The sequence below is a fragment of the Mus pahari genome, chromosome 16, assembly GCF_900095145.1.
Source record: "Mus pahari chromosome 16, PAHARI_EIJ_v1.1, whole genome shotgun sequence".
In the NCBI taxonomy this organism is placed as follows: Eukaryota; Metazoa; Chordata; class Mammalia; order Rodentia; family Muridae; genus Mus; species Mus pahari.
In genome coordinates, this window is record NC_034605.1 from 41,236,561 (window position 1) to 41,262,295 (window position 25,735).

At 42.7% G+C, this 25,735-nt stretch overlaps 1 protein-coding gene across 1 annotated transcript in view; it reads left to right on the top strand.

Annotated features, from left to right (window-relative positions):
* Nucleotides 1-5,582: 5,582 nt before the first annotated feature.
* The window catches only part of Snrnp48 (small nuclear ribonucleoprotein U11/U12 subunit 48), a 20,797-nt gene continuing 644 nt past the window's right edge, over nucleotides 5,583-25,735 (top strand). The window contains exons 1-8 of the mRNA XM_021215796.1: nucleotides 5,583-5,768; nucleotides 10,372-10,485; nucleotides 10,702-10,762; nucleotides 11,554-11,628; nucleotides 17,054-17,242; nucleotides 18,101-18,222; nucleotides 21,421-21,509; nucleotides 21,979-22,137. Coding sequence (XP_021071455.1) covers nucleotides 5,613-5,768; nucleotides 10,372-10,485; nucleotides 10,702-10,762; nucleotides 11,554-11,628; nucleotides 17,054-17,242; nucleotides 18,101-18,222; nucleotides 21,421-21,509; nucleotides 21,979-22,137 — 965 coding nt within the window. The 5' untranslated portion in view covers nucleotides 5,583-5,612. The remainder of the gene's footprint in view (nucleotides 5,769-10,371; nucleotides 10,486-10,701; nucleotides 10,763-11,553; nucleotides 11,629-17,053; nucleotides 17,243-18,100; nucleotides 18,223-21,420; nucleotides 21,510-21,978; nucleotides 22,138-25,735) is intronic.

Genomic DNA, 25,735 nt, shown 5'->3' on the forward strand with positions numbered 1-25,735 from the left:
AGGGTTTCTCTGTATAGCCCTGGCTGTCCTGGAACTCACTTTGTAGACCAGGCTGGCCTCGAACTCAGAAATCCGCCTGCCTCTGCCTCCCGAGTGCTGAGATTAAAGGCATGCGCCACCACGACCCTCCTCCCTTCTGCTTTTATGTCACATGTATTCCATCACTCTCCCTCCCTTTGGGTCACACCTTCTCTTGATCCTTTCTCTTGTCACACACACACACACACACACACACACACACACACACACACACACACCTGAATCTGGATTCTGCATAAGAGGGAAACCGCAGTGGGTGTTTGTCTTTCTGGTTCGGGCTCACTTTGTCTAACGTAATGGTCTCCAGTTCTGCCCACTTCTGCACACCTTCACTACACATGCTGCAGCTGAGTAAAATTCCATCATGTGTATTTACCAGGTTTTCCTGGTACCCATTCATCTGTTGATTCCTAGACTGCTTCTGTATCCTAGCTGCTGTGAGTAGCGCAGCAGTGAGCACGGACGTGCCATTCTTATTATGGTAAAAAAGGATGGACTGCTTTGTGGATTGGCATATCATCCTTGCACAGAGTCACGCTAGCCTCTCCCATTTGTGCTGCGTGAGAGAGGTGTCTTTAAGAAAGACTTACCAAAAAATCTAATAAGGACCTCAACTTCCCACTTTTGCTTGATCTCATCTCTTTAATGGCCCTACCTCCAAACATAGTCACGTTGTGACTGTTTGAATATAGACGTTGGGGAGACCCCACCTCAGCCCATAATAGAAGCCCGCATAGGAAGACTAATGGGGATATGTCAAAGACACATAGGGCACATCTTAATCTGGCTTCCATTGACCAAATACAGGATGACTCTAGTATCAACAGAATAGTGAGCATACTTTATATAATATAATACTAACTTTTAAAACTACATCTGCTTAATTGAACCGAGCTCTTGTTGAAATAAGCAACAGGACGAAGCTGATGAAGCAGTTTCATAGCATTAGTGTGGAGTGGTTCCTCGGGTTAGAAGAGCAACCAGAGACACAGGGGGTCAGCTGGCGAGTCTTTCCTACATCCTCCAGGTTTCTGTCACTAAAACTCTGAGATGAGATGGGACTGTTGGGCTGGCAAGATGCCTCAGAGCATAAGAGTGCTCTGCAGTGCAAGCTTGAAGCCTAGAATTTGATCCCTGGAAACCATGAAAAGTGGGAGGAGAGACCTGACTGAGTCCACAGAATTGTCCTATGGCCTCCACACGCATGCTGTGGCACTGACCAAAACCAACCTGGGGAGGAAACGACTTATTACATCCCGTAGGTTACCGTCCAACGCACGAGCTCAAGCGAGGGCCACGGAAGGGTCACTACTTTCTAGCTTGTTTGCTTTTATAATCTTGGACTTTCTGCCCGGGTGTGGCACTCCTGGCACCAATCATTAATTGAGGAAATGCCTCACAGCCAGGCTCACACACCAACCCGACAGAATCAAATTCTCAGCTGAGATTCCCTCTTCCCTGGTGACTTTTTATGTCAAGTTGACAAAAGCTAACCAGCACACATTGATAATAAATTCTAAAACCAAAAACCACAGGGCTGTCTGAGACACAGCTCATGCTTGACCTGGGCTGAGTTTTGACTTCTTTCACATACACCGGGCACCTATAGGAACAGAAATCTAACAACAGTCATCGTGGCATCTCCAAAGTTGTTCTCACAATTTCCCCGTTGGGACAAGCGACAGAAAAAGGGGAAGAAGCTGTGGGGTTGATGAATAAGGAAGTCAAGACCCATTTCTTTCCATAATGTGATTTATTGGGAAGAGAACCTCACAACCACTAGGGACCACGATCAGGCCTTGGGGTAGGACAGCATTAGGAAAGATAGCTTTAAAATGGAAGAGTAGAAAAGATCTCCCTCATGCACATCATGGGCAGGGAGAACTGGAGCAGACGGTACAAACCTCCGTGGAAATCCCTCAAATAAAGGAAATTCTCTGACTTTTAGTTCAGGAGAGTTGGCATGAAAATCTACATCGTATTATTTAATCTGACCTAGCTTCCATGCTAGGAGTCAGGTACCGGGTAGAACCATAAATTTACCTTGCAGATGTGTGTGTGTGTATGTGTGTGTGGGGGGGGGGGGGTTGGGTTGGCTTGCTTCCAGCTCTGCTGTGTGCGCTAACCTCCACGGCAGGCATTTAACAGCTGCAGCCTGAATTTTGGGAATTCTTGGGAAGGGGCGGGGAAGGGACACAGTCTGTAATCTAACACGTACCACTTGGCTATGAAACTAAGATAAAAAGCAAAGACAACAGAGAGGAGTGTGAATAATGGCTCTAGAACTCAACCCTGGCTGTTTTTTGACTGCTGCCATGTTTTCTTCATAATAGTCATTTCTTACCAGTTAGTGACTAAAGTTACTTCTTCTTCTTCTTTTTTTCCCCTTTAAATTAAAAGGTGGGAACTATGTATGCCATTTGCCTTTGGAAATGACTGACAACCAAAATTTCCCTTTCTATTTCTTCCACTGGTGGTCAATGACGTGGGAAGGGAAGCCAAGATCTGATAGGGAGACAAATGTGGTTCAGTTTTGGGGATCAAAACAATACAGGGAGATTAAATGCTGAGTCTTACAAGGGAAAAGATACACTTGTGTATAAAGCAAAGCACGTGACACTATAATAAAAAAGCTGTGTCAAAGTCATGGGGGACAGAAGAAGATGACTTCCACTGGCCAAATTCAGACAAATTTGGATAGTAATAGGAACTATAATGATAATGAAATAATAATGCTCAATTTTAAAACTTAAATTTATTTCCCCTCCCCTCCCCCCTAACCTCACCCTCCACCACCACCACCACCCAATCCAACAGTGAAATAAGTAACCAAATGGAGATGTGGACAGAACACTATACTATGGTGGTTAGTGTTAACTGTCAAGCTGACAAAATCTAGAATCGCCTGAGATGGGTCTCTGAGAATGCCTGTGGGGACAGTGGCTTTTTCATGTAGTTTTTATTATGAACATGTAGTGTGTGTCTTTATTAGCAATGACCTTTCTTTAGGTAAGCACGCCCTGACCATCCATAAGGTCTCTGCTTCTGACACAGTTGTTATTAAATTGGTTACTTGACACAACCATATGGGGAATTCCAGGATGGCTCATAAACCTGCTTTTGATAATTTTATTTTATTTTATTTTGGTTTTTCGAGACAGGGTTTCTCTATATAGCCCTGGCTGTCCTGGAACTCATTTTGTAGACCAGACTGGCCTCAAACTCAGAAATCAGCCTGCCTCTGCCTCCCGAGTGCTGGGATTAAAGGCGTGCGCCACCACTGCCCGGCCGATAATTTTATTATGAACAAAAAAATGTTTATATTTAGTTTTTATTGAATTTAGCTTCTCTATATCAAATTCCCCTTTTAGAAAAATGACTGCATAGCTAACTGCTACTCTGGCAACAGGCATCAATATGTGGTACACAGACATATATGCAACAAAATACCATAAAATGCACATTTTACATTAAAAAATATTCAAAACAGCATGTGTGAATACTACCTGAGAGTTAAAGTCCTCTATGTTGTTAACACCATTATAAATGTACAGGATGCTTTACAAACTGTTAAACCGTCAATGAACAAACACTTAGTGTCAGTGAATACAGTGTGGCCAGTGACCACCTAGTGACTTCGAATACAGCCACTGGAGACTAGCACTGGCGGGTTCAGGACCACGACTCTCAGAGGGAGAAGCCAAATGTAACTCAGACAGCAACTTGGTCTCTCAAATACCCCCCAGCACAGTGGCTGTGCCTTTCTTTAATGTGATTGCTCAAGGAACATGGAACAGATTTTATGGAGCAATAGTGTTTATAAGCACACACAGTTCCTCAGCTCCAGTGGAGTCTACAGCGGGGGGCCACTGATCTGAAGGCTCGGGCGCTCAGGTTTCCCGTACCCCCCCCCCCCCAGCGTCATTGTCTGAGGTCGGTGGAGCCAGGACTTCTCCCCTTGTGGATGGAACCCAGAACTGCAGGCAGCTCTCTGAAGTTTGGCTAGAGATGGTCTTCAGGAGCAGAACTTAAAAAGTTCTTTTCCAGTTCTGAAACCATCCAACCTTGTGAAGAATGCCTAATTCCTGGAGTATGAAGGAAAGCTTGTCAAAACTTAATAGAACTATGAAGTGGTGGCAGTAGTGGCCCAGAGAATTGATAAATCCAAAAGGAAGATATGCGACAAGACAACTGGCCTAAGTCCTTCACAAAGCCAATAACTCAATTTTAAAAGAAGGACAGAGGCCAGGCTGGTGGTGCGAGGCTTTAATCCCAGGGCTAAGGAAGCAGAAGCAGGCTCATCTCTGGCATGGTCTCCAAACTGAGTACCAGGTGAGAAAGTCAGGGCTAGATAGTGAGACTCTGTCTTAAAGAGGGGAGAGAGAGTAACTGGAGGGAGAGGGAGAAGAGAGGAGGCTCCTTCCTTCCTTCCTTCCTTCCTTCCTTCCTTCCTTCCTTTCTCCCTTTCTCCTCATCTCTCTCCACAGGGTTTCTCTGTACAGCCCTGGCTGTCCTGGAACTCACTCTGTAGACCAGGCTGGCCTCGAACTCAGAAATTAGCCGGCCTCTGCCTCCTGAGTGCTGGGATTAAAGGCGTGCACCACCACTGCCCGGCTCTTTTCTTTTCTCTTCTCTTCTCTTCTCTTCTCTTCTCTTCTCTTCTCTTTCTTTCTAAGATTTATTTATTTATTTAATGTATATGAATGAGTACACTGTAGCTGTCTTCAGACACATCAGAAGAGGGCATCAGATCCCATCATAGATGGTTGTGAGCCACCTTGTGGTTGCTGGGAACTGAACTCAGGACACCTCTGGAAGAGCAGTCAATGCTCTTAACCAATCCTGTTCTAAATTAAGAAATATAGTCAATTGGTTAAAACATAATAAATTGCTTTAAGAAAAATTTGAAGAGCTGTTTCATGAAATTTCTGTTTGATCATGTAGGAAAAATGTTCTGAGGATGTGTATACTAACATTTGGGATAAAGAATCTAGAAGCTATAAAAGCATTTAGAGTAATTGTAAGAGTCAAAACGCCAATGACCTGTGGAAAGGCTAAACTGACATTTTTTTTTTTAAATATTTTTTTCTTTTTTAAAGATTTATTTATTTATTATATGTAAGTACACTGTAGCTGGCTTCAGACACCCCAGAAGAGGGCGTCAGATTTCATTACGGGTGGTTGTGAGCCACCATGTGGTTGTTGGGATTTGAACTGCAGGACCTCTGGAAGAGCAGTCAGTGCTCTTAACCACTGAGCCATCTCTCCAGCCCCCTAAACTGACATTTTTTGTGTTGTTATTTAAACTTTCCTGCCGATACAAATAATTTCTCCCCAAAACGTCCAAGGAGCGGCGGACTGATGCTCAACGTCCGGATGCAAGTTTTAACCAGCCATGCAAACTAAACCTGGTGCGGAAGAGCGCGGAAAACACCTTTCAAAACGACCGCTTCCGCCCTGCCCGTCGGCTCTTCCCGATAGGCTGGCGCCATCCCGAGGCCCCGCCCACGGCTCCCAGAAGCCCGTGCGCGCCCAGCAGTTCGGCCACTTCCTGCCTGAGGTGCGCTGCGACCATGGAGGCCGAGCCTCCTCCTCTGGAAGAGCGGCGTCGGCTCCAGGAGGAGCTGAGCGAGTTCGTGGAGAGCTGCTGCCGGACGCTGGAGGAGGTGACGGCGTCCCTGGGATGGAGCCTGGATCAGCTGGACCCCGGGGACGAGGCGGAGGCCGAGGTGAGGGGCGAGGTCGCCCGGCCTTTCCCGGGCCGCTGGCTTCTCGCCGTGGGAAAGGCGCCCGTGGAGCGCAGGTCTCTCCATCCCTGTGCGATGCAGGGGAAAACAGGGCTCGTCGGGTGCGTGTCCCCGGGGGCGCTGCTGCTGGGCTTGGCGATTTGCTTCGTCATGTCATAAGGATTCTGCATTGCGTTAGATTCAGTGTTCACTTTTCTCTACCTTCAACCCGGACGCTTCCCACTCGGACAGGACGGATTCTGGGACGATTAAAGGGCGCCCCCAAGGAATGGTAGCTAGCAGCCGACGCCCAAGGAGTGTATCGGAATTATCCTGACTTTTGCTTTAATAGGTGCAGGACAGAGGGAATTTGCGTTGCGCGGTGATTTCTTATACCTTCTTCATTTACTGTGATGAAGTAACAAGGTTTAAGTCATACGTCGATGAAAATATTCAAGATATATGCAATTTACGTATAAGCCAATCACCATTGTGTTAAAATTGAAGTGGAAATTGGAAGGAAAAAACCCTCCATTGTACCTTTACAAGTATATTTGGAGTTGTGAATTAACCAATATAGTTCATGGCTTAAAGCCTAGTAACGATGCTGTAAAAATGGATTTGGGGAAACAACTGAAAAAGTTTGAGGTATGAATTGCTAATTTTATGAAATTTCCAGACCATTGAGCAGGGAGGGCCCCACCACTCCTTCATTTATTATCCATATACTACTCAGCATCGTGATATTAATGTTAATGCTGTGTTATATATAATGTTATATATAATATTAAGTTATATATGCTGTATATGATACTACATAACTTCATTTAAAATTCATAACCCAAGGAGGCTAGAATAATTGGCAACATTTTACAAATGAAGAAACAGAAACATGGCAGTGGGACTGGCAACTGGGACTTGCAGGCCTTCTGGCTTCTGAGGTGTATCGTGCTTAATCACTATATAAAACTCCATTGTAAACCTCCCAGATTAGACAGTAAACCGTGAAGTACATGATTATCTGATACTCTCTGTTGTAACTGGCTTAAAAATTCTGGTAAATGACGTCGACAGTTTCGAGGATAGGCCAGATAATGAATCAATTTCCATGTTTCTGCGATCGTGCTTAGAAGATAGCAGTGACAATTTGTGCACTTGTAGAGTTTGTCAGGGTAACAGTAAGGGGAGAGGGATAAAGAAATGACAGCTGTTGTTGTGTGGCAAAGTCTGTAATGGGTGGAGTTGACATTTTTGTAGTACTGGTTATTATAGATTATGATGGATCAGTAAAAGCATCTAGAAAAGCCGGGCGGTGGTGGCGCACACCTTTAATCCTAGCACTTGGGAGGCAGAGGGGCAGAGGCAGGCGGATTTCTGAGTTCGAGGCCAGCTTGGTCTCCAGAGTGAGTTCCAGGACAGCCAGGGCTACACAGATAAACCCTGTCGGGAAAACAAAAACAAAAACAAAAACACCCTGAAACATCTAGAAAAGCATATTCTTCAAAATCTGTATGGGGGCTAGAGAGATGGCTCAGTGGTTAAGAGTGCTGGTTTGTCTTCCAGAGGTCTTGAGTTCAATCCCAGCCACCACATGATGGCTTGTAACCCTATGGGATTTGATGCCCTCTTCTGGTGTGTAGGTGTACAGGAAGAACACTCACATACATAAAATACCTAAATAAATAAGCCCTTAAAAACCTGTATGGATGTGTGTGGGGGTATGGCCTGGATTATGGGTCCTCAACTTTTACCTTGTTGGGGGTCTCTCGTTGCCTTGATATTGCATACATCCTTCTAGCTGGCCCGTGAGCGTCTGACTATTTTCCTTTCTATCTTGTATCTCTGTGGGAACACTGAAATTGCAGATGCATATTCACCATGCCCATCTTTTGCATGGGTCCTAAGAATTTGAACTCCAATCCTTATGCTTCCTTTACTGAGACATCTCCAAGCCCTGACCAAAGCAGCAACAACAACTGAGTAGGACTGGTTAGGTCAAGCACAGAGAAATCCTCACCTACAAGTCCAGGGCGAGGTGATAAGATTAGAGAGCCTCAAGTGCTTAAGGGTGGTTACAACATTAGGAGGAGAATTGCTTGTAGCCCAGCCTGTGCTCCATGATCTAAATGGGAAGTGCAGTGGTAGCAGGTAGGGGCTGTAGAGGTTATAAGGAGCCTTATAAAGGCCCTTGTCAGGCACATTGGAGAATCTTGTTTTCTGTTTGTTTGCCTTTTTATGAAAAAACAATGGCAACGGGGGAGGCATAGACAGACTTTAAGTCAGGGAATATCCAAATCACATTTGTGTTTTAATAAAACACCCACTAATATTTATGTAGTGCTGAGTACCAAGCCCTACTTCAAATGGTTTCTGTGTATAAACCCAGATATTTAATATTTATTTAATCTTCATGATATCTCTGTGAGATAAGGGTCAATTGCTTCTTTTTTTTTTCTTTTTTCTTTTTGGTTTTTCAAGACAGGGTTTCTCTGTGTAGTCCTGGCTGTCCTGGAACTCACTTTGTAGACCAGGCTGGCCTCGAACTCAGAAATCCGCCTGCCTCTGCCTCCCGCGTACTGGGATTAAAGGCGTGTGCCACCACGCCCGGCTCGATTGCTTCTTTTTACAGATAAAGAAATTAACTCAAGGAGAAGTTAGTTCTGTTACCCAATGTCTTATAGTTAGGCTGGGGTTTCAAAAATGGCTACATTGTGGAGAGTGTAGTAGAGAGCAGCTGTGAAGGGGAGCAGTAGGATAGCTGTTGTAACCCAGAGAAGGAACATCGAAGTTCTGAATTGGTCGAGTGGCACCGGGGCTAGAGAGAACGGATTCCAAAGACACTTAGCAGTAATGATGTTGGGACTGGGTGGTTGCTTGGAGGTGGGCGATTTGGGAGGAGGCAGTTCTTTCTCGAGCAGGTGGCACCTTTCACTGAAGTGGGAGAAGGCAAGTTTGAGTGCTAGGAGGCTTTTGTGGTGTTGTGATTAAAATACCCAACCACAGCAAGGTAGGAAAGGAAGGTGAGGATCAGTTTGATACAATGCAGAGTCACCTGGGAAGGGGTCCCTCGGTAAGGCCTTGTCTAGGGTGGCCTGTGGGCATCCCGGGGAGGGATTTCTTCACTGGGTTAATTAAGGTGGGAAAATTCACTCCGAAGGTAGGCAGCACTATTTCATGGGCTAGACCCTGTACTAAATATAAGAGGAAAAGGCAGAACACCAGCGCTGCATGTGTTCCTTCTGTCTGCCCGTAATTGTGGATGTGAATAGCTACTCCAAGGCTCTGCCACTTTGACTTCTCTGCAGAATGGACTGTAACCTGGAACAGGGATCCAGATACACTTTCCTCTAAGTTGTTTTTGCAAGGTGTTTTATCACAGTAACAGACACAAAACTAAGAAGGCTTACAATTTAAGGTAAAGTCTGTTGTGATAGGGAAGTCATAGACCATGAGTATATTGAATTTATTTTTGTTCATGTTGGACTTTTAGTATAAGGTACTTAATAATAATATAAAGATTAAAGGAAATTAACTGTGTGTGTATGGTGTGGGGGTCGGTCAGGACAGTTGTGTGGAATCTGTTTCTCTCTTCCTCTTTCCCTGTGTGGATTCCAGGAATTGAGCTTAGGTCATCAGACTTGCTTGGCAAGTGCCTCGCCCACTGAGCCACTTGTGGTTCCTAGTGTAAGGTACTAAGAGAGAGACATGGCCTGATGAGATTCAGGAAACTGAGGCATAGTGAAAGCTGAAGGCAGAGTATTGCTAGGAAGAGTAGTGTTGAATGACAGGAGGTTAATGATTAGAATTAATGAAGTGCAGACTGCAGGAGACCAAAGAAGAACCAGACAGGTAGAAATACTGAGCCATTTATCAGGAGCTAGATGCGGTGAATGGCTGTAATCCCAGAATTCTAGGGGATGAGTTAGGGTTGCCATCAATTCAAAGCCAGCCTCAGTTACATAGTAGGAGTCTGTCTCTAAACGAGCAAGCAGAACAAAGGCTGGGAAGGTGGCTCAGTTGATAGAAGTGCTTGCTTCGGAAGCATGCAATTTCCTCAGAACCAATATAAACCAGGAACAGTGGTAAAAACATCTGTGACCTCAGTGCTGGGGAAGTGGGGGATTTGCTGGCTAGCCTAATAGAGTGACTGAGAAAGACCCCTGATGTTGTGTTGGAGAGAGAGAGAGAGAGAGAGAGAGAGAGAGAGAGAGAGAGAGAGAGAGAACACGTGCGCAAGCAAGCAAGCAAGCGCAAAGATACCAGACTGACAGCTTTGGATAGTAGACCATGACTAGGAGCTCTAAGACAACAAGTATGACATGTTCTTTGGCATCAGTGGCAGTAAGTTTGCTGGTGGCTAGTGCCAGTGAGGTACTGGTGGCAGAGGTGAGGAATGGCTATTTGTGAGGCTGTGGAGATAGTGAATGCTAAGCTTTGAAGGGCTGTCGAGAGGACAGAGGCTTTAGAAAGATGCCTTGAGAGAACTCCCTCCCTCCCTCCCTTCCTTTTTTAATACAAACACCCACATTGGATTGAGGCCCACAGAAGAGGAAGTACTAGGCTGTTGTTTAAATGCTATTTTTCCCCCTTCTGTTAATTTTTACAGGATGAAATCGCCATATGTCCTTATGATTCCAATCATCGCATGCCCAAATCATCACTAACAAAGCACATGGAATCTTGCAGATTGAGGAAACTGGGATATACCAAAGAAGAAGAGGTAGCATATGTTTATTACATAATATCACAAAATTCATTCATTAGTAAATCAGGGGAGTATATTGTGAACCCTTGTAGAGTAGATGGTATTGTGTTTAACATCACAAATTGTTATTTATTTAAATAGTGGTATTATTTATCTCAAATCTTAAAACAGCCAATTGTGCAATCCTTAACAATATTAATTGAAATTTGTTTTTGTTTTTTCACTATCTAGAATGAAATGTACAATCCTACTTTTTTCTATGAAAATTTGAAGATTCCTTCAGTTACTTTGAGTAAGTATATTAGATTATAATTGAAATTAGCCTAGTTTTATATTTTTGTTTTTAAATTAGCAAAAAAAAAAAAATGGATATTATAGACAGGCTTATGACCTTCAGTTCCTTAAAGAATTAACACAGTGAAGATACTTCATGTGATAAGAAAATGAACTGGTTTTATGTTAACTGGGAGTAAGGATCCTGCAAAATTTTGTATAGTGGGCCAGGCATGGTTCGGGGCAGAGGCAGGTAGATCTCTGTGAGTTCAAGGCCAACTCTGTAGTGAGTAGGACTGCCAGAGTTGCAATAATAGATCCCATCTTACAAAACCATACAAACAAATTATACAGTAGAGTACATGCCTCCTTTCTTGGTTATAATAAAAATATAACTGAAGATACGAGGGAGGGTGGTCACAATCCATACAGTGGACTGAAGATGCCAGGGAAGATGGAAATGTGTGCCAGCTATGTGTAGTATATGGCTAAAGCCTTGATGGACCTCAAGAAACAAGGTCCTGATTCCACTTAGATGGTTGTGTAACTTTTGACTGCCTGGGAGTCTTTATTAGTTTGTGTGGCCGTGGAGATTGAATCTAGACTCTATTTTGCAAAAATTATGATATATTTAATATATTTCAAATGGTGTCTGGGCTCTAATTGATCGTACTTAGTTTCTTCAATTTGTACCTGTTAATCCTGAATGCTGAATTATATTTTTCTGAACTAATTGGAGTCTGACACTTCTTGGGCTCTGAAAGAATTTTTATTGAGGTTATAGGCAGTGATGTTGGTTTTCTTTTTCAGATAAGGATTCACAGTTCCAGATAATTAAACAAGCTAGGACTCCAGCTGGGAAAGATGGTGATGGTTATAGCCAGAGTAAGTATTGTTGTAGTTGTAGCTAATTCGTGAATCAAGGTGCTTGCTCCTGTAATCACAGGTTGTGTGTTCGTCTCAGGATCATTACATTTACCGTGAGATAGCTTACACTGTTCCAGCTTTGTCAGGTGTTTCCTACTGAGATACATTGGGCTCTCTTACACACTCTCTCAGCCAGGGTGCTGTTTTGGCAGTATCTGTTAGGTGTGGTTGCCTTGTGGGTAAGTTTTAAACATTGTTTAGTGAGTGAGTGTACTGGATACCCATGTCTTGTTTTGTTCTGTTCAGGTTCAAGTACCTGACCCTGAGAGTTGGTTAAGAATATTGAAACACAGTACATAGCATTAAAAGATTACTTTCCATTGTTGGTCTTGGAATAGTCTCTCTCAGGTTTGAATTTGTAATCGTTTTGGATTTGCCCTCTGAGACTTTGGATGCCTTAGGAAAAGAAGACAGGAGCACAGTAGTTTTATGTGTAGTTTTATTAAAGCATTTGTGGGTTTTCTCCTACCCAGCTTTGGAGCTCTTCAAAATATTTCTGCCTTAGAATTTGTCAGAAACGAGGGTTTTTTTTTAAAAAAGATTTATTTATTTATTATATGTAAGTACACTGTAGCTGTCTTCAGACACTCCAGAAGAGGGCGTCAGATCTTGTTACGGATGATTGTGAGCCACCATGTGGTTGCTGGGATTTGAACTCTGGACCTTCAGAAGAGCAGTTGGGTGCTCTTACCCACTGAGCCATCTCACCAGCCCGAGGATTTTTAAAAAAAGAAATTAATTAAGGTTCTTAGAAAATAAAAGATGAGTTTTACCCAAATGGAAAGAAGTTAATAAAAAGTTTCGAATTTTGAATCTGGGTGTGATGTTTAGTCCACACAAGTGACTCCACTTGCCAAGGTTGTCCTTCTGTCCTTCCTCACTCTTTCTGTGGTTATCATGGCAGGTTTTCCCCCTTGTTGAAATTCAGTCTTTCCCAGAACTGTTCTCAGAAGCCACTGTACCACTGTCTGGACTTGATTCCCCTTGAGTGGACTGTGGCTTTAGAAGGAAGATTGTTTTTCCTTGGCTCTGTGTCTCAGGATGGTTCCTTCCAGCAGCCAGAAGCACATTTTCCATTGGTTTGCTTATGCAGCGGGATGGTGGTGGCACATAGGCCATGATGATGTATAGACGTCCATCCGAGGACAACTTCAGGGGTCAGGTCTCTCCTCCCACAGTGTGGCTTCCAAACTCATGTGTCAGGCTTGGTGGCAGGCATCTTTACCCACGGAGCCATTTTGCCATCCTAAGCTTATTTCTTGTGTTTCCTTTTAAAGTTCCCATTTTTGTGTCTTTTGGCTTCATCTAAGCCTTTAAATGTACAGATAACTGATCTGTGGCTACTGAAGTCTTTCATGATCTCAGTTGTTTCTGCTTATTGACTCTGTTAGTTAATAGACCAGTTCAAATAATTTTTTTTAAAGTTTGTTTGTTTGGTTTGTTTGTTTTGGGAGGCTTGGCTTTTAAGATACTGACTGGTTTAGATAGATTGATGAATTTGCTTTGCTTTGGAGTTGACAACCTACTTGGACCATCTAATCCAGTGTCTGTATTTTCCAAATAGGAAACAGACTGGCTGATAGGGCCAGTTTGATAAAGTTCGTGTGTTGTTTGATGGAAAGGCCTTCAGTGTTCTTGTTACTTAGTAAGGTTCTCCCCCTCCCCCTTCACTTTCCCTCTTTGTTTCTTTGAGACAGGGTCTCTAGCCCAGGCTGCCTTCAGTCTTTACAATGCTCCTGTCTCAGATGGAGTTCTAGACACCGAGAACACATCAAGCTACACATCTAGTTTGTCCTTTTGCTTTTGAAAACTTCTCCTCCGCCCCCCCCAACCCCCACCCCCTGAGCTCTTGTATGCGTTTCTTTTTCCCAGCAAACTTGTGTTGTTTTGGAGAAGTATTTTCAGCTTCATATTAGATGAAGAGACTCACCTTTGCTGGGTAACAGTGGGGCTGCATTCAGAATGAAGCTCTGACTTGTGGCCCAGGCTCCCTATTGAGTTCTTGTCCTGTGGGTTGGAAATGGTCTTCCTGGAGTGAAAGTCGTGCACTGGGGTTCTGGATGATGTCACTGTGAGCAGCCAGACTGCACATATGTGCTCATGTCAGTACTGCCTACCCCTCATTGTTGGTCACTCTAAAGAGTATGTCCTCTGCTCACCCCTGCGTATGGAACATGGGAGGTTTTGTTCCGTACCTGTAGTCTTAAGTATCTTGTATCTTGTAGTATTAAGAGAATACTCATGACAAGAGCTACATTAATTGGTAACCTTATCTAAGAAAAAACTAATGTGCACAGTGTTATTATGACATGGTTAAGTTTTTTTTTTATAAGTAAGTGGTTTAGAATTTGTCAGCTGGTGTGAATTTATAGAACTAGACAGTAAAATTTGGACATTGAGCCCAGTTCATCACAGGAGCTAGTTTGGTTTGTTTGTTTGTTTGTTTGTTTATGGTGCTGGGGATTAAACTCGAGGTATCTAAGAATTACTTGAACAGGTCTTTTCAGTGGAGTAGAGAACTTTTATTTGACTTTGAAGTCTTCTATCTTAATATTTGAATTTCTTAGAATAACTGTTTTAATGCAATCTAAACCTTCTTTTAAGAACATATTTAAATCCCATGTAGAGTTCTGCGTTTTTTGTTTTTTTTTTTAAATCAGAATTACCTTTGTGGTGTACTTATATCTTAAACATTTTCACATGTTTGACTGAGGACTGCCTTCTTACTGATTGATTTATGTGAACATGAAGCAGTATGTGTTTCCCCATCTGATTAAGAGTGTAAGTGCTCCAAGAAGGTCTGTGGTCCTGTTCTCATTATACCTGTTATGTCAGGTCAGATGTACACTCCGCTGACTTCACAGGAAGTGAGCAGCCTAGCATGCGCTTTCTTTCGCAGCTACTTTGACAGGTTTAATAACAATTATTAATTTCGATCATAAAAAATAATTGTATGCTTGTTGGTTTATCTTTTTTTTGTTTTGTTTTGTTTTTGTTTTTGTTTTTTCTGTGCAGTCCTGGCTGTCCTGGAACTCACTCTGTAGACCAGGCTGGCCTCAAACTCAGAAATCCACCTGCCTCTGCCTCCCAAGTGCTGGGATTACAGGCATGCGCCACCACTGCCCGGCCTGGTTTATCGTTTTTTCTCCAATATTAAGCATTCTTGTTGCTGTAAATTTTATTACATATATTTGAGATATGGCCATGATTTGAAATCAGTCCTGCAGAAGAATCTTGGAGGGTCATTTGAGCAGTTATTTTTCTCCCATGGGCCTTGTTTTCTTATCTAATGTTAGGAGTTGTCTCTGTGTGGATGGATGACTATAATATGTATGTTGTGGGTGAGTTTCCCTGTGGTGGCAAGTGACAAATAAAGAAGAATGTACATCACACTAAAGTTGATTATGAAATGGTAAGAGCTCTGGGGATGGGTAGAAGTGATGAGTGTGTATAGTAAAGTCTGATACAATGCCCTGAACTGGTCATTTAAAATGATAAGGATAAATTGCATTTTATTTATATTTTACCACAAGTTAAAAAAATGAAAAAAGACACAAATTTACAGAAATTGCAGCACATAAACCATATGGAAACTTGCACTTTGAAAACTTACTGTAAATGAAGCTTGTTTAAGTGTGTTTATCCTTTTTTAAAAATCAGTTTGTTGCTTAACCTTTTCTGTGCTTTTTCTTTTTCAGTAATTGGGGTGAGTATAAAGAGGAATTAGGAACCTGAATGTACTCCTTATTTAAAGATATGCAGTATCCTTTTTGCAAATGATATCCTTTTAAAAGTATCACTCAAACTTCTGACTTTATCTCAATAACTGTCACTCTTGAAGTCTTGGTTTGGAATTTTGATTGAATTTTAAGAAATTTAAATATTAGTCTATTGTAAAGAAATTTAAGATTAATTAATAAAAGAGAACTTTGAGCTTGATTATTAAAACTGTTTTCTAAAATTTGTATTTTTCCTCTCAGATTTTTATAGCTGATAGTCAAAGGAATTAGGTTTATCAAAGCCAATCTTATATTGTATGATTGTGTTTCATGCCTAAAGTCTTTAAGTGTTTAACGCCTAAAGTCTTAGGATAGCACCTCAGCATCAGAGTGATTGACTGATTTCAAAGGGAGTCTGTCTTTCCCACTCATTTCCAACCCCTTGACCAGTAACAGTGTCCAGGTGTCATTCTCTGCATCTGTGAAACCACAGCTCTGGTAACACTGCAGCCCTCCTTAATTTTTGGATAAGTCACTTCAGAGCTCTTGTGTGAATTCTTTGCCTCTAAACCTGAGATGCTAGTGAGGTCGGGGAGAGCTACTGTTTCTCGTGGTGCTATGTGCCAGCTTTAACTCCATTAGGACAGCCTAGCCAACATTAGCATTCCCGTAATAGTGATGCTCTCCCTTCTCATCGGGAAGACTTGTTCTAAATTGCTTTCTTTACAGTTACAGTCATTTGTTTCTTTGAGAATATTTGAGTCTCAAAACAGTTTTTCTTCTATGATTTAATACATCATATTCAGGTATTGTATTTATTTATTGTTCAGACGTTAGAATAATCTGTAACTACTGTGGCACTGCTGTTCCTTTTCCCACTTGATTTAGTTAAGCTAGCATACCTCCTCTTTAGGAAACTAAATCGAGTTTAAATTGTCTTCTCCTGGTCTTAGGAAGTTTAGAATTTCTACTTAAAAAAAAAAGTCTCACTGTGCAGCTCAACTTGTCTTTTAGTGTGTAGGTCTGCCTGTGATCTTCCCATCTCCTGAGAGCTAAGATTACCAGTGTGTGCTGCCATACTTGTGTACTCTAGTCACTGCACAGGTGTCATGAACTTTGAGCATTGAACACCTACCCTAATGTTTCATATGAACTTTTTTTTTTACATATTCTTCACAGTCCCTTGTTTTCAGAAAAACTAAAAATGTACAGTGGTAATTAAAAATATTTTCAGCTTTTGTGAGAAAAAGCATATACACAAAAATTCTTCCTACTTTGGTAATAGAGGTTGTGTTTAAGAAATTATTATTACACGGAGGCTTTCTTAGCCTGTTCCTATGGTATATACCTGCAGTCCTAGCTACTTAGGAAACTGAGGCAGGAGGATCCCTGGGACCCAAGAGTCTACACCACCTGGCAATCATGGCAACATGTCCAGACCTCATCCAGAGGGAGAACAGGTTTTCTGATGCTCGAGTTGTTTTTTGTGGTTATTGCTACCTGACCTAATGGTCTGTCTTGACCTTGTTGGAGAGAATACCGTTTACTACACACGTCTTTGTATGTAAAAAGTCGTTGGGTTTCTATTGTAGTTATAGCACATATTTAAGAGCGTGAGTCCACGTGCTTCGCCTGTCATTTACTCGTTCCTTATTTTACCTTAGGAATGTATTCTTCAGTGCCTGTTGAAGTTCCTCTGAATCACAAACGATCTGTTTGTGACCTCACACAAGCGGATCGCCTTGCCCTGTATGATTTTGTCATTGAAGAGACAAAGAAAAAGCGCTCTGGTCCTCAAGTCATTGAAAATGACAGCGACCTGTTTGTAGACTTGGCTGCTAAAGTCAATCAAGGTTTGTGATAAATATCATCTTTTACATTCTTGTCATTCCATCTCATGCATGTCAGTAAAGTGATTGCGTTTTTGTGCCACTGGGGTGTTGGGTAAAGTGGTTGTATATCATTTTATTGACATTAGTTATGAATTAATGCTGTTACTTAGGACGTTTTACTCTGACTTCTAGCGTAATGCTTCATCTATAGGAATGCTGCTTGTATTTACTCTATGGACTTGAATATCTCTGTTCATCTATTGACTAGAAAAAAAAAGAGTGATATAAAATATCTGTATATAATGTAAATTATTTTGGAACTTTTTTGTGTGTTACGTTGAAGCATACTAAACAGGATTATTCTCCCCCCTTTTTAAAAAATAAATTAACTTTATTTTTTTTAAAGATTCATTTGTTTTATATAAGGACACTGTTATTATCTTTAGATACACCAGAAGAGGGCACCAGATTCTATTCATAAACCACCATGTGGTTGCTGGGAATTGAACTGAAGACCTCTGGCAGAGCAGTAGTGCTCTTAACCGCTGAGCCACCTCTCTAGCCCGCAGGATTATTTCTAACTGTTAAGTTCTTAATTTCCATGTGGAGCTAGAGCAAGAGGTCAGTAGTAAAAAGCTCATAATGCTCTTACAGAAGACCCAATTTCGGTTCTCATTCCCCGCATTGGGTGGCTTACAGCTACCCGTAACTCCAGCTCCAAGGGATCAGATGCCCTCTTCTGGACTCCCCAGACACACTCACTTATAGCGACAAACCCACAAACATACACATAGTATGTTTTATATGTAGTTATATACACACATTAATAAAAATAATTTAACTGCTTTTAAGGGTATAATAATTTTATTCTTTCATTAGATAATAGCCGAAAAAGTCCAAAATCTTACCTGGAAATCCTGGCAGAAGTGAGAGATTATAAAAGAAGACGCCAGTCGTATAGAGCTAAGAATGTTCATATAACCAAAAAATCATATACTGAGGTAAGTTTCATATGCTTTTGTAGTACTTTGTTGAAAATAAAATTTTCCTATAATCTTCTGAGTCTGCCTTATGTCCCCAGGTTTTTCTGGTGTCCCAAGAATGCTACATCCTGTTTGTCCTTGGCAGGCAAAGGGTTTCACTACTAACATAATCTCTGGAGGTTGCAAAGCCTTTTAAAGATGCTTCCTTTTGAGAAAGTGGTTCTGTGTTGTGACAAGAGTATGAATTTGAGCTTTTAACTGCTCTTGGCTCGAGAGGGTTGGGTGTGGGGCTTTGGGGAGTGGTTGATACTGGCTGGCTGTGTAGTCCTCCCTGTTCTGAACCTCACTGTGTAGACCAGACTGGCCTTGAACTCACAGAGCTCTTCCTGCTTTTACTCCTGAGTGCTGGGATGAAAGGCTTGCACAACCATGCCCCTGTTCCTTAGCTTGAGGTTTGACTCTGGTGTTGGTCATTGGCTGTGTGACTTGCATAAGTTATTGAGCTTTTTTATTTTATTTATTTCTACTTTATGTACATGTATGTGGCCCTGAGTGTATGCTCATTATGTATGTTTAAGTGCCCATAGAGGCCAGAAGAGGTTGCTGAAACTCACATGGTAAGGATTTGAGCTGTCTTTGGGAGAGCATCTGGGTAGGAACTGTAGTATTTCATACTCTGTCATTCATTTTGATTTAATTATTAGGTTTAAAAATGCTTGGCTCTTCTCTGGCTTGTCTCTGGCTCGTCTCTGGCCTCATGTCTTTGAGATCATGTTGATTCTGTATTCTTTACTGTTTTTAGGTTGCCCCTTTCTCATGGAACTATTAAGCAAACTTAAGTGAACTGCACAGTGTAAGGACTTTGTATTCCCTTAACTTTCTGTCTCCTGCCTCTGCACCTGATAACTTAGCCTTTGGTGGCTTTGTCTGCATTTTGCCTTGTCCTGGCTTCCATTTTATGCCATATGTCCTTTTGGTTGCTCTGGACTTTGACAGACTTTAGTACAACATTAAACTATGCCTAGCACAGTGCTGTGGGCTATGCAAAGGTAATGGCAACAAGGTGTGAGCAGATGTTACAGATTGTGTGAGTGCTAAAGTATGTGGGAGCAGTGGTTTTTCTTAAAAGCTTAGATTCTTGTGAGGTCTAAGATGCCCTATCTCTGAAGGATGGGAAGCTTAAGAAAACTCCCTCTGTTTTCCTGTGTGGTAGACCTGTGCTAGGTGGTTGTAGGTGGGCTTCAGTGAGCTCAGATAGCGCTATCAAAAAAACTGGGGCTGTGTGAGATCCAGGAGCTGGAATGTGTGTGGTGCATTCTCTACTGGCTCACACCAGGCTGCCTTGGGTTTTCTGTGGGAGAATATAAAGTGGGCAGAGAGTAGGGATGAAAGCAGCAGGCCTTGGTAAGTACAGATTTTAAAAAGTTGAGGGCCTTTTGGGGGGATGGCTGGGCTTAGGAACTGCCTTGTGCTCTCTATTGTAGTGTCTTGAAGTCATGGAGACTCTAGGCCTTATCGAGGAGTTTGGCATTGTTCTGCATTTAGCTTTAGAGGTATTGCAAGTTTCACTGAGTGAGGGAAGAAGAACTGAAGTTGGGCCGGAACAAGACAGGGTCTGACTGTGTAGCCCTGGCTGTTGTGTAGACCAGGCTGGCTTTGAACTCATAGAAATCTGCCTGCCTCTATCTCCCAAGTGCTTTGATTAAAGGCAGTACTGCTATGCCTGGCTCTGCGGTGCCTTTCTTTGGTAATTACTTCTGCTTCCTGTACTTTGAAACATTTTCTTGGTAGACAAGGGAGAAGTGTCAGCTCTGTTTTGGTTTATCTGTTTTCCCTGTGACTAGTCTTTGCTTGATTGTGTGGGTAAGATAAAACAGAAGCTTTCACATGGTTCTTACAGGTTAGGGATTTGAACTCCTTTTGGGAGAGCATCTGGGAAGTAACTAACATTTTATACTCCGTCTTTTATTTTGGTTTAATTATTAGGTTTAAGAACCATGTGCACATATCCTCATACAGGGGAGTTAGAAAGCTAAGCCCAGCAGGAAGAACTGTGCATGTTTTTACTCGAATTACCTTCATGGGTGCTGGGCCTGTGGACTCAGCAATTCTTCTTACCCCTTACCTTTCTGTTTGCATAGTGCCGGTTTCATTCTGATGTTTTCATGTTCTGCACCATTCTACTTTGCTCTTACACATAAACTCCCCATTGTTTCCTATTGCCTCGGCCTCCTTTGTGGGTGCCCCCCCCCGACTGTCCCCCTCCTCCAGTCCTGTCACGTGTATTCCATAACTCTTACCTTTTTTTAATCCTCTTTCCCTATTGTTCTCGACAGCATCTCACTGTAAAGCCCAGGGAATTCTCGATTTCCTTTAGGACTGGCGTTTTAGGCAGAGCCACCCAGCAGCTGTTTCTTCTCTCTACATCTTTTACTCTCTATTTCATAATTTTTCCTTGAATTGTTCAAGAGTAAGTTCTGTATGTCATGACTAGTTATCCCCAAAAAGTATGTATGTGTTTCCAGAGAATAAAGCTGTTTTCTTACGTAGTCATGGCAAAGTTCCAACTTGAAAGTTAACATTGAAATAATATTGCCTTCTACCATTTATTTATTCATCAGTGTGACAAGTGCCCTTTTTATAGTTCTTAAGTACATGCATCTCATAGTCCGTTATGTCATAGCCCTTCCTTAGTAAATTTTTGAGTGTGACAAGAAGTGATTTTTCTAATAGATTTTATTTTTAATTACATGTATATGTGTGGGTATGTGCACATGAGTGCAGGTACCAGAGGAAGGTGCCAGGAGGAGGCCAGGAGAAGACCTTAGATCCCCAAATCTTAGAGTTCTAAATATCGGTGAACCACCCAACATGGATGCTGGAAACCAAACTCAGTCCAATAGAAGAACAACAGATGCTCTTAAACACTAAGCCATCTCTCCAGCTCTTATTTTTCTGGTGTTATGATCTTAAGTTTTAGAACCTCCCCCTCTTTTTTGATTTATTTATTTTATGTATATGAGTACATTGTAGTTGTCTTCATACACCAGAAGAGGGCGTCAGATCACATTGCACATGGTTGTGAGCCACCACGTGGTTGCTGGAATTTGAACTCAGGACCTTTGGAAGAGCAGTCAGTGCTCTTAACCACTGAGCCATCTCTCCAGCCCTTAGAACCACTTCCTGATCTGACATTTGGTTTTTACTTCTTCCAAGGTAATTCGGGATGTGATAAAGGTGCACATGGAAGAGCTCAGTAACCACTGGCAAGAGGAGCAAGGAAGAGCAGAAGATGGTGCTGAGAGGTACGTCGTTGCCTTTACTGAGGAAATGTTTGCTTATTCCATTTTATACTTATGTCAAACCCAGGGCCATACACGTTGGTAGTGTGCCTCTCGTGTGCTGTAATTGGGGATGCGCATCACTGTGTGGCTTAAAGCATCTGTTTAGTGCATGGCTTATATATACTGTTAAACCACAGCATTTCCAAGACTCTTGATAAATACTGTGATTCATTGGTGCTTGTCTATTGTCGGGGCTCAGAATTACTGTACTTAAGAGTCGTGGTGATGCCAGTCTTAGGGATGATCAGCCATATTAGGGAACTCGTTATTAGTAAGACATTATAGGGACTGTGTGTTTGACTGCTATCTTTGTGGAATATAAGATTATGCCACCGATATGATTTGGAATATTGTACTTTAGGTGGATGGTCTGTGTGCAGTGGAGACCATTGGTGAGAGGAACTGATAGATGTTCCTTTCTGTATTGCAGGAATGAAGAAAGGCGGTCAGCTTCAGTAGATTCACGACAGTCTGGTGGAAGTTATTTGGATGTTGAAAGTTCACGACATAGAAGGGCTCGGAGTAGGAGCCCACACAAACGAAAAAGAAATAAAGATAAAAGTTCTGAGTCAAGAAGAAGGAAAGAGAGGTGAGTGCCTACACCTGAGTTATCCAGCATTGTTGACTTTGTCATAGAATGCAGAAGAGTAAATTATTGGAGTAAATTAAGGAAGGGGGGGGAAACATGGAATTCTTCACATTCACAGACTACTCATGGAGGGATGCAGGTCCTAGTTCTGTGTGCATGGTAAAACACTGCGCTGTACCTTCCTTTGTGATAGTGGAAGTTGAACCTAGAGGCTCATGCATGGTAGGCAAGTGCTCTACTTCTGAGCTATAACTGCAGCTTCTCTCTCTGTTTTCATTATTTTGTTTATTCACTTCATATCCTGATTACAGCCCCCTTTTTGGTTCCCCCTTACACAGCTTCTCTCCCACTCCCCTCCCTCTTCCTCTGAGACAGGGGTCCCCTGGGTGTCACCCCACCCTGGCACATCAAGTCACTGAAGGACTAGGCACATCCTCACCCACTGAGGCCAGAGAAGGTAGCCCAGTTAGGGGAATGGGATCCATAGGCAGGCAACAGAGTCAGGGACAATCCCTGCTCCAGTTGTTCAGGATCCACGTGAAGACTGAGCCCCACATCTGCTACATATGTGCGGGGCTGGGGGCAGGGGAACCTAGGCCCAGCCCATGCTTGCTCTTTGGTTGGTGGTTCAGGCTTTGGGAGCCCCCAAAGACCCAGGTTAGTCGTCTCTGCTGGTCTTCTTGTGGCATCTCTATCCCATTTGTGTCCCTCAGTCCTCCCCCCTGAGTCTTCTACAAGATTCCTCAAGCTCTGTCTAATGTTTGGCTGTGGGTCTCTGCATCTGTTTCTGTTAGTTGCTGGGTGGAGCCTCTCAAAAGACAGTTATGCTAGGTTCCTGTCTGCAAGCATCATTAATAAAGAAAATGGTTTGGTGCTTGCGCATGGAATGGGTCTCAAGTTGGGTCAATCAGTGGCTGACCTTTCCCTCAGTCTCTGGTCCATCTTTGCACCTGCACCTCTTACAGGCAAGGCACACTTTGGGTTTAAGGTTTTGTGGGTTGGTTGGTATCCTTACCCCTCCACTGGGAGTCCTGCCTGGCTATAGGAGATGGCCTCTTCAGATTCCATATCCCGCTGCTATGAGTCTCAGCTAGAGTCACCCCCATAGACTCCCTGGGGCCTCTCCTCCCCGTCCCAGGTCTCTGGCATATCCTAGAGATGCACCCCACAACTCCCCTGTTGATTTTTATTCTCTCTCCGCCACTCTCCATACACCTGATCTTTCTTTATAATTTTTTTAATGTTTGAGACAGTACCTTACCATTCTGGCCTTGAACTCTTTCTGGAGCCCAAGAAAGACTTGAACTTGATTCTCTTACCTGTCAAGTAGCCAGGATTATAGACCTGTACCACCAGGTGACCAGCTTGGTGCCTCCCAGCTTTCTTAAAAAACTCACAAAATAATGTCTGGGTGAGACAGTACGTTTTACAGTATTTGTTTAGACCTGTCTTCTGTTGAAGTTGCCTTCTCATATTTCTCTTTATGCTAACTCTTCTGTTGAAGTGTGGTTAGATGAGAGACATCCCAGTTTTACCTGTGTTAGTATAGTTTGATAACTAGGAGATATGAATTAATGGTAAATGATAAATTTAAACCAATTGAGGTCTAATCTTGTATGCCAGCTACTTACTGGATACCCCTGGGGTACCACATTCACCAGGGTTCTAACTGAACTCTCTCTGTCCTGGTTAGTGGGATGACCCTCCCAAATTGACCTAAGCCAGCGATCAGGTAGTCATTCGCTTATCTTAAATCTGGTCAAGTCCAAATGCCTGTTCATTCTGGTCGTCTAGCATGAGCATATATTCAGAGTTAATTTGAAAGCAGACCTCCAAAATGTCAATCTACTTTGCTTACCTTTCCCCTTTCTTTTGCTTTAGAGATATCATGCCCTCCCCCTTCTCTTTTTTCCCTCCAGACTCCTCTATGGCCCTCCTTGCTCTTTCAAATTCATGGCCACTTTTTCATTAATTGTAACATTCATATATGTATAAGCCTATATGTGTTCCTAAACATAGCCTGCTTGGTCTGTATGTTACTTAAACAGTTCTCAGGGCTGGCTGCTTGGTCTGTATGTTACTTATACAGTTCTCAGGGCTGGCTGCTTGGTGGCTCTGTGGTCAGGACACTGTTTCTCCTGCTGAGAGTTCCTTAGCTACCTGTAGTTCCTTTCTAGGATTGAGGCCTCTGGCTTTCCCAGTCCACTTGGCATGTCTGTTGTTGTCCTTGCTCAGGTCCTGCTTAGGCAGTTGGATGAGTGAGACCTCAGCTTCTGGAATTACTAGGAGACAGTCTCTCCCTGAACCTTAGGTGTGGGAGTGTTTTGTACTGGGTTCCACAACCTTGCATTTTGATTAGTTGGTGTGTTCTTTAATGGTCTCCATCTGTTGTAAAGAGAAGTTTGCTTCATATGGGATGAAGATTACCTTTGACTGTGGATATAAGGATTTTTTTAAAGATTTATTTATTTTATTTATATGAGGACTCTGTCTCTGTGTTCAGACACCAGAAGAGGGCATCAGATTCCATTACAGATGGTTGTGAGCCACCATGTGGTTGCTGGGAATTGAACTCAAGACCTCTGAAAGAGCAGTCAGTGTTCTTAACCGCTGAGCCACCTCTGTAGCCCAAGGACAAGTATTTTGAATGTACTTAGGGATTGTGTGAGGTCAGTACGGTGGTGGTTGAAGGTTCTCTTCCGAGAGCCATGAGTTCACTAGCCTTGGGTAGTTGGCTAAGTTTCTAGTACCAGGCATGGTTTCCCTCCTGTTGAACAAGACTTAGGCCCAATTGGAGAGCTTTTGGTTACAGACAAGGCATGTGTGCCACTGCTGTACCCTTAGGACTATTGTGCCATGGTGGTGGCTGTTGTGGTTCTTAAGTCTCACAGCTGGGTAGGACCATTGCTTGCTTCTGGGAGAGACCATCCATTCAGGTCAGCTCCAGCTCAGGGCTTCTGTCTGGGCCCTGTGTCTGGTGTGCATGGTGTCTTCAGCAATAGGGACTTGCCTTCCACCTCTGCAGACGACCCAAGGCCATAGCAATTTTCGGTAATGTTCTGGAGTTTCTTGGAGCCCTCACCAGCAGCTCAAGAAGGCTTTTCATGCCTGGTGTTGGGGTTTTGTTAAGTGGTCTTTGGCTTTTAGAGGGAGCCTTGTCAGCCATATGAAAAAATTCATATGACCCATATATTTGTAAACAGGTATTTATATGTAATGTTCTTTTTAAAGTATAGGTAATAGTATGATTTCCTTATGGCTTTCAGAATGTTGTTTTAAATTTCAGTATGTGGCCCAGGGAGTGGCACTATTAGGAGGTATGGCCTTGTTGGAGGAAGTGTGTCACTGGGTAGGGTGGGCTTTAAGACCCTTTCTCCTAGCTACCTGGGAGACAGATAGTCTTATCCTAGCAGCTTTCAGATGAAGATGTAGAACTCTCAGCTCCTCCTGCCTGGATGCTGCCATGCTACTGCCTTAATGATAATAGATTGAACTTGTGAACCCGTAAGTCAGCACCAATTTAATGTTTGTTTTGATAAGAAAAAAAAAAATTCAGTATGATTCCTTATGACTTTTCCACAATCTTTACTGTTACTTT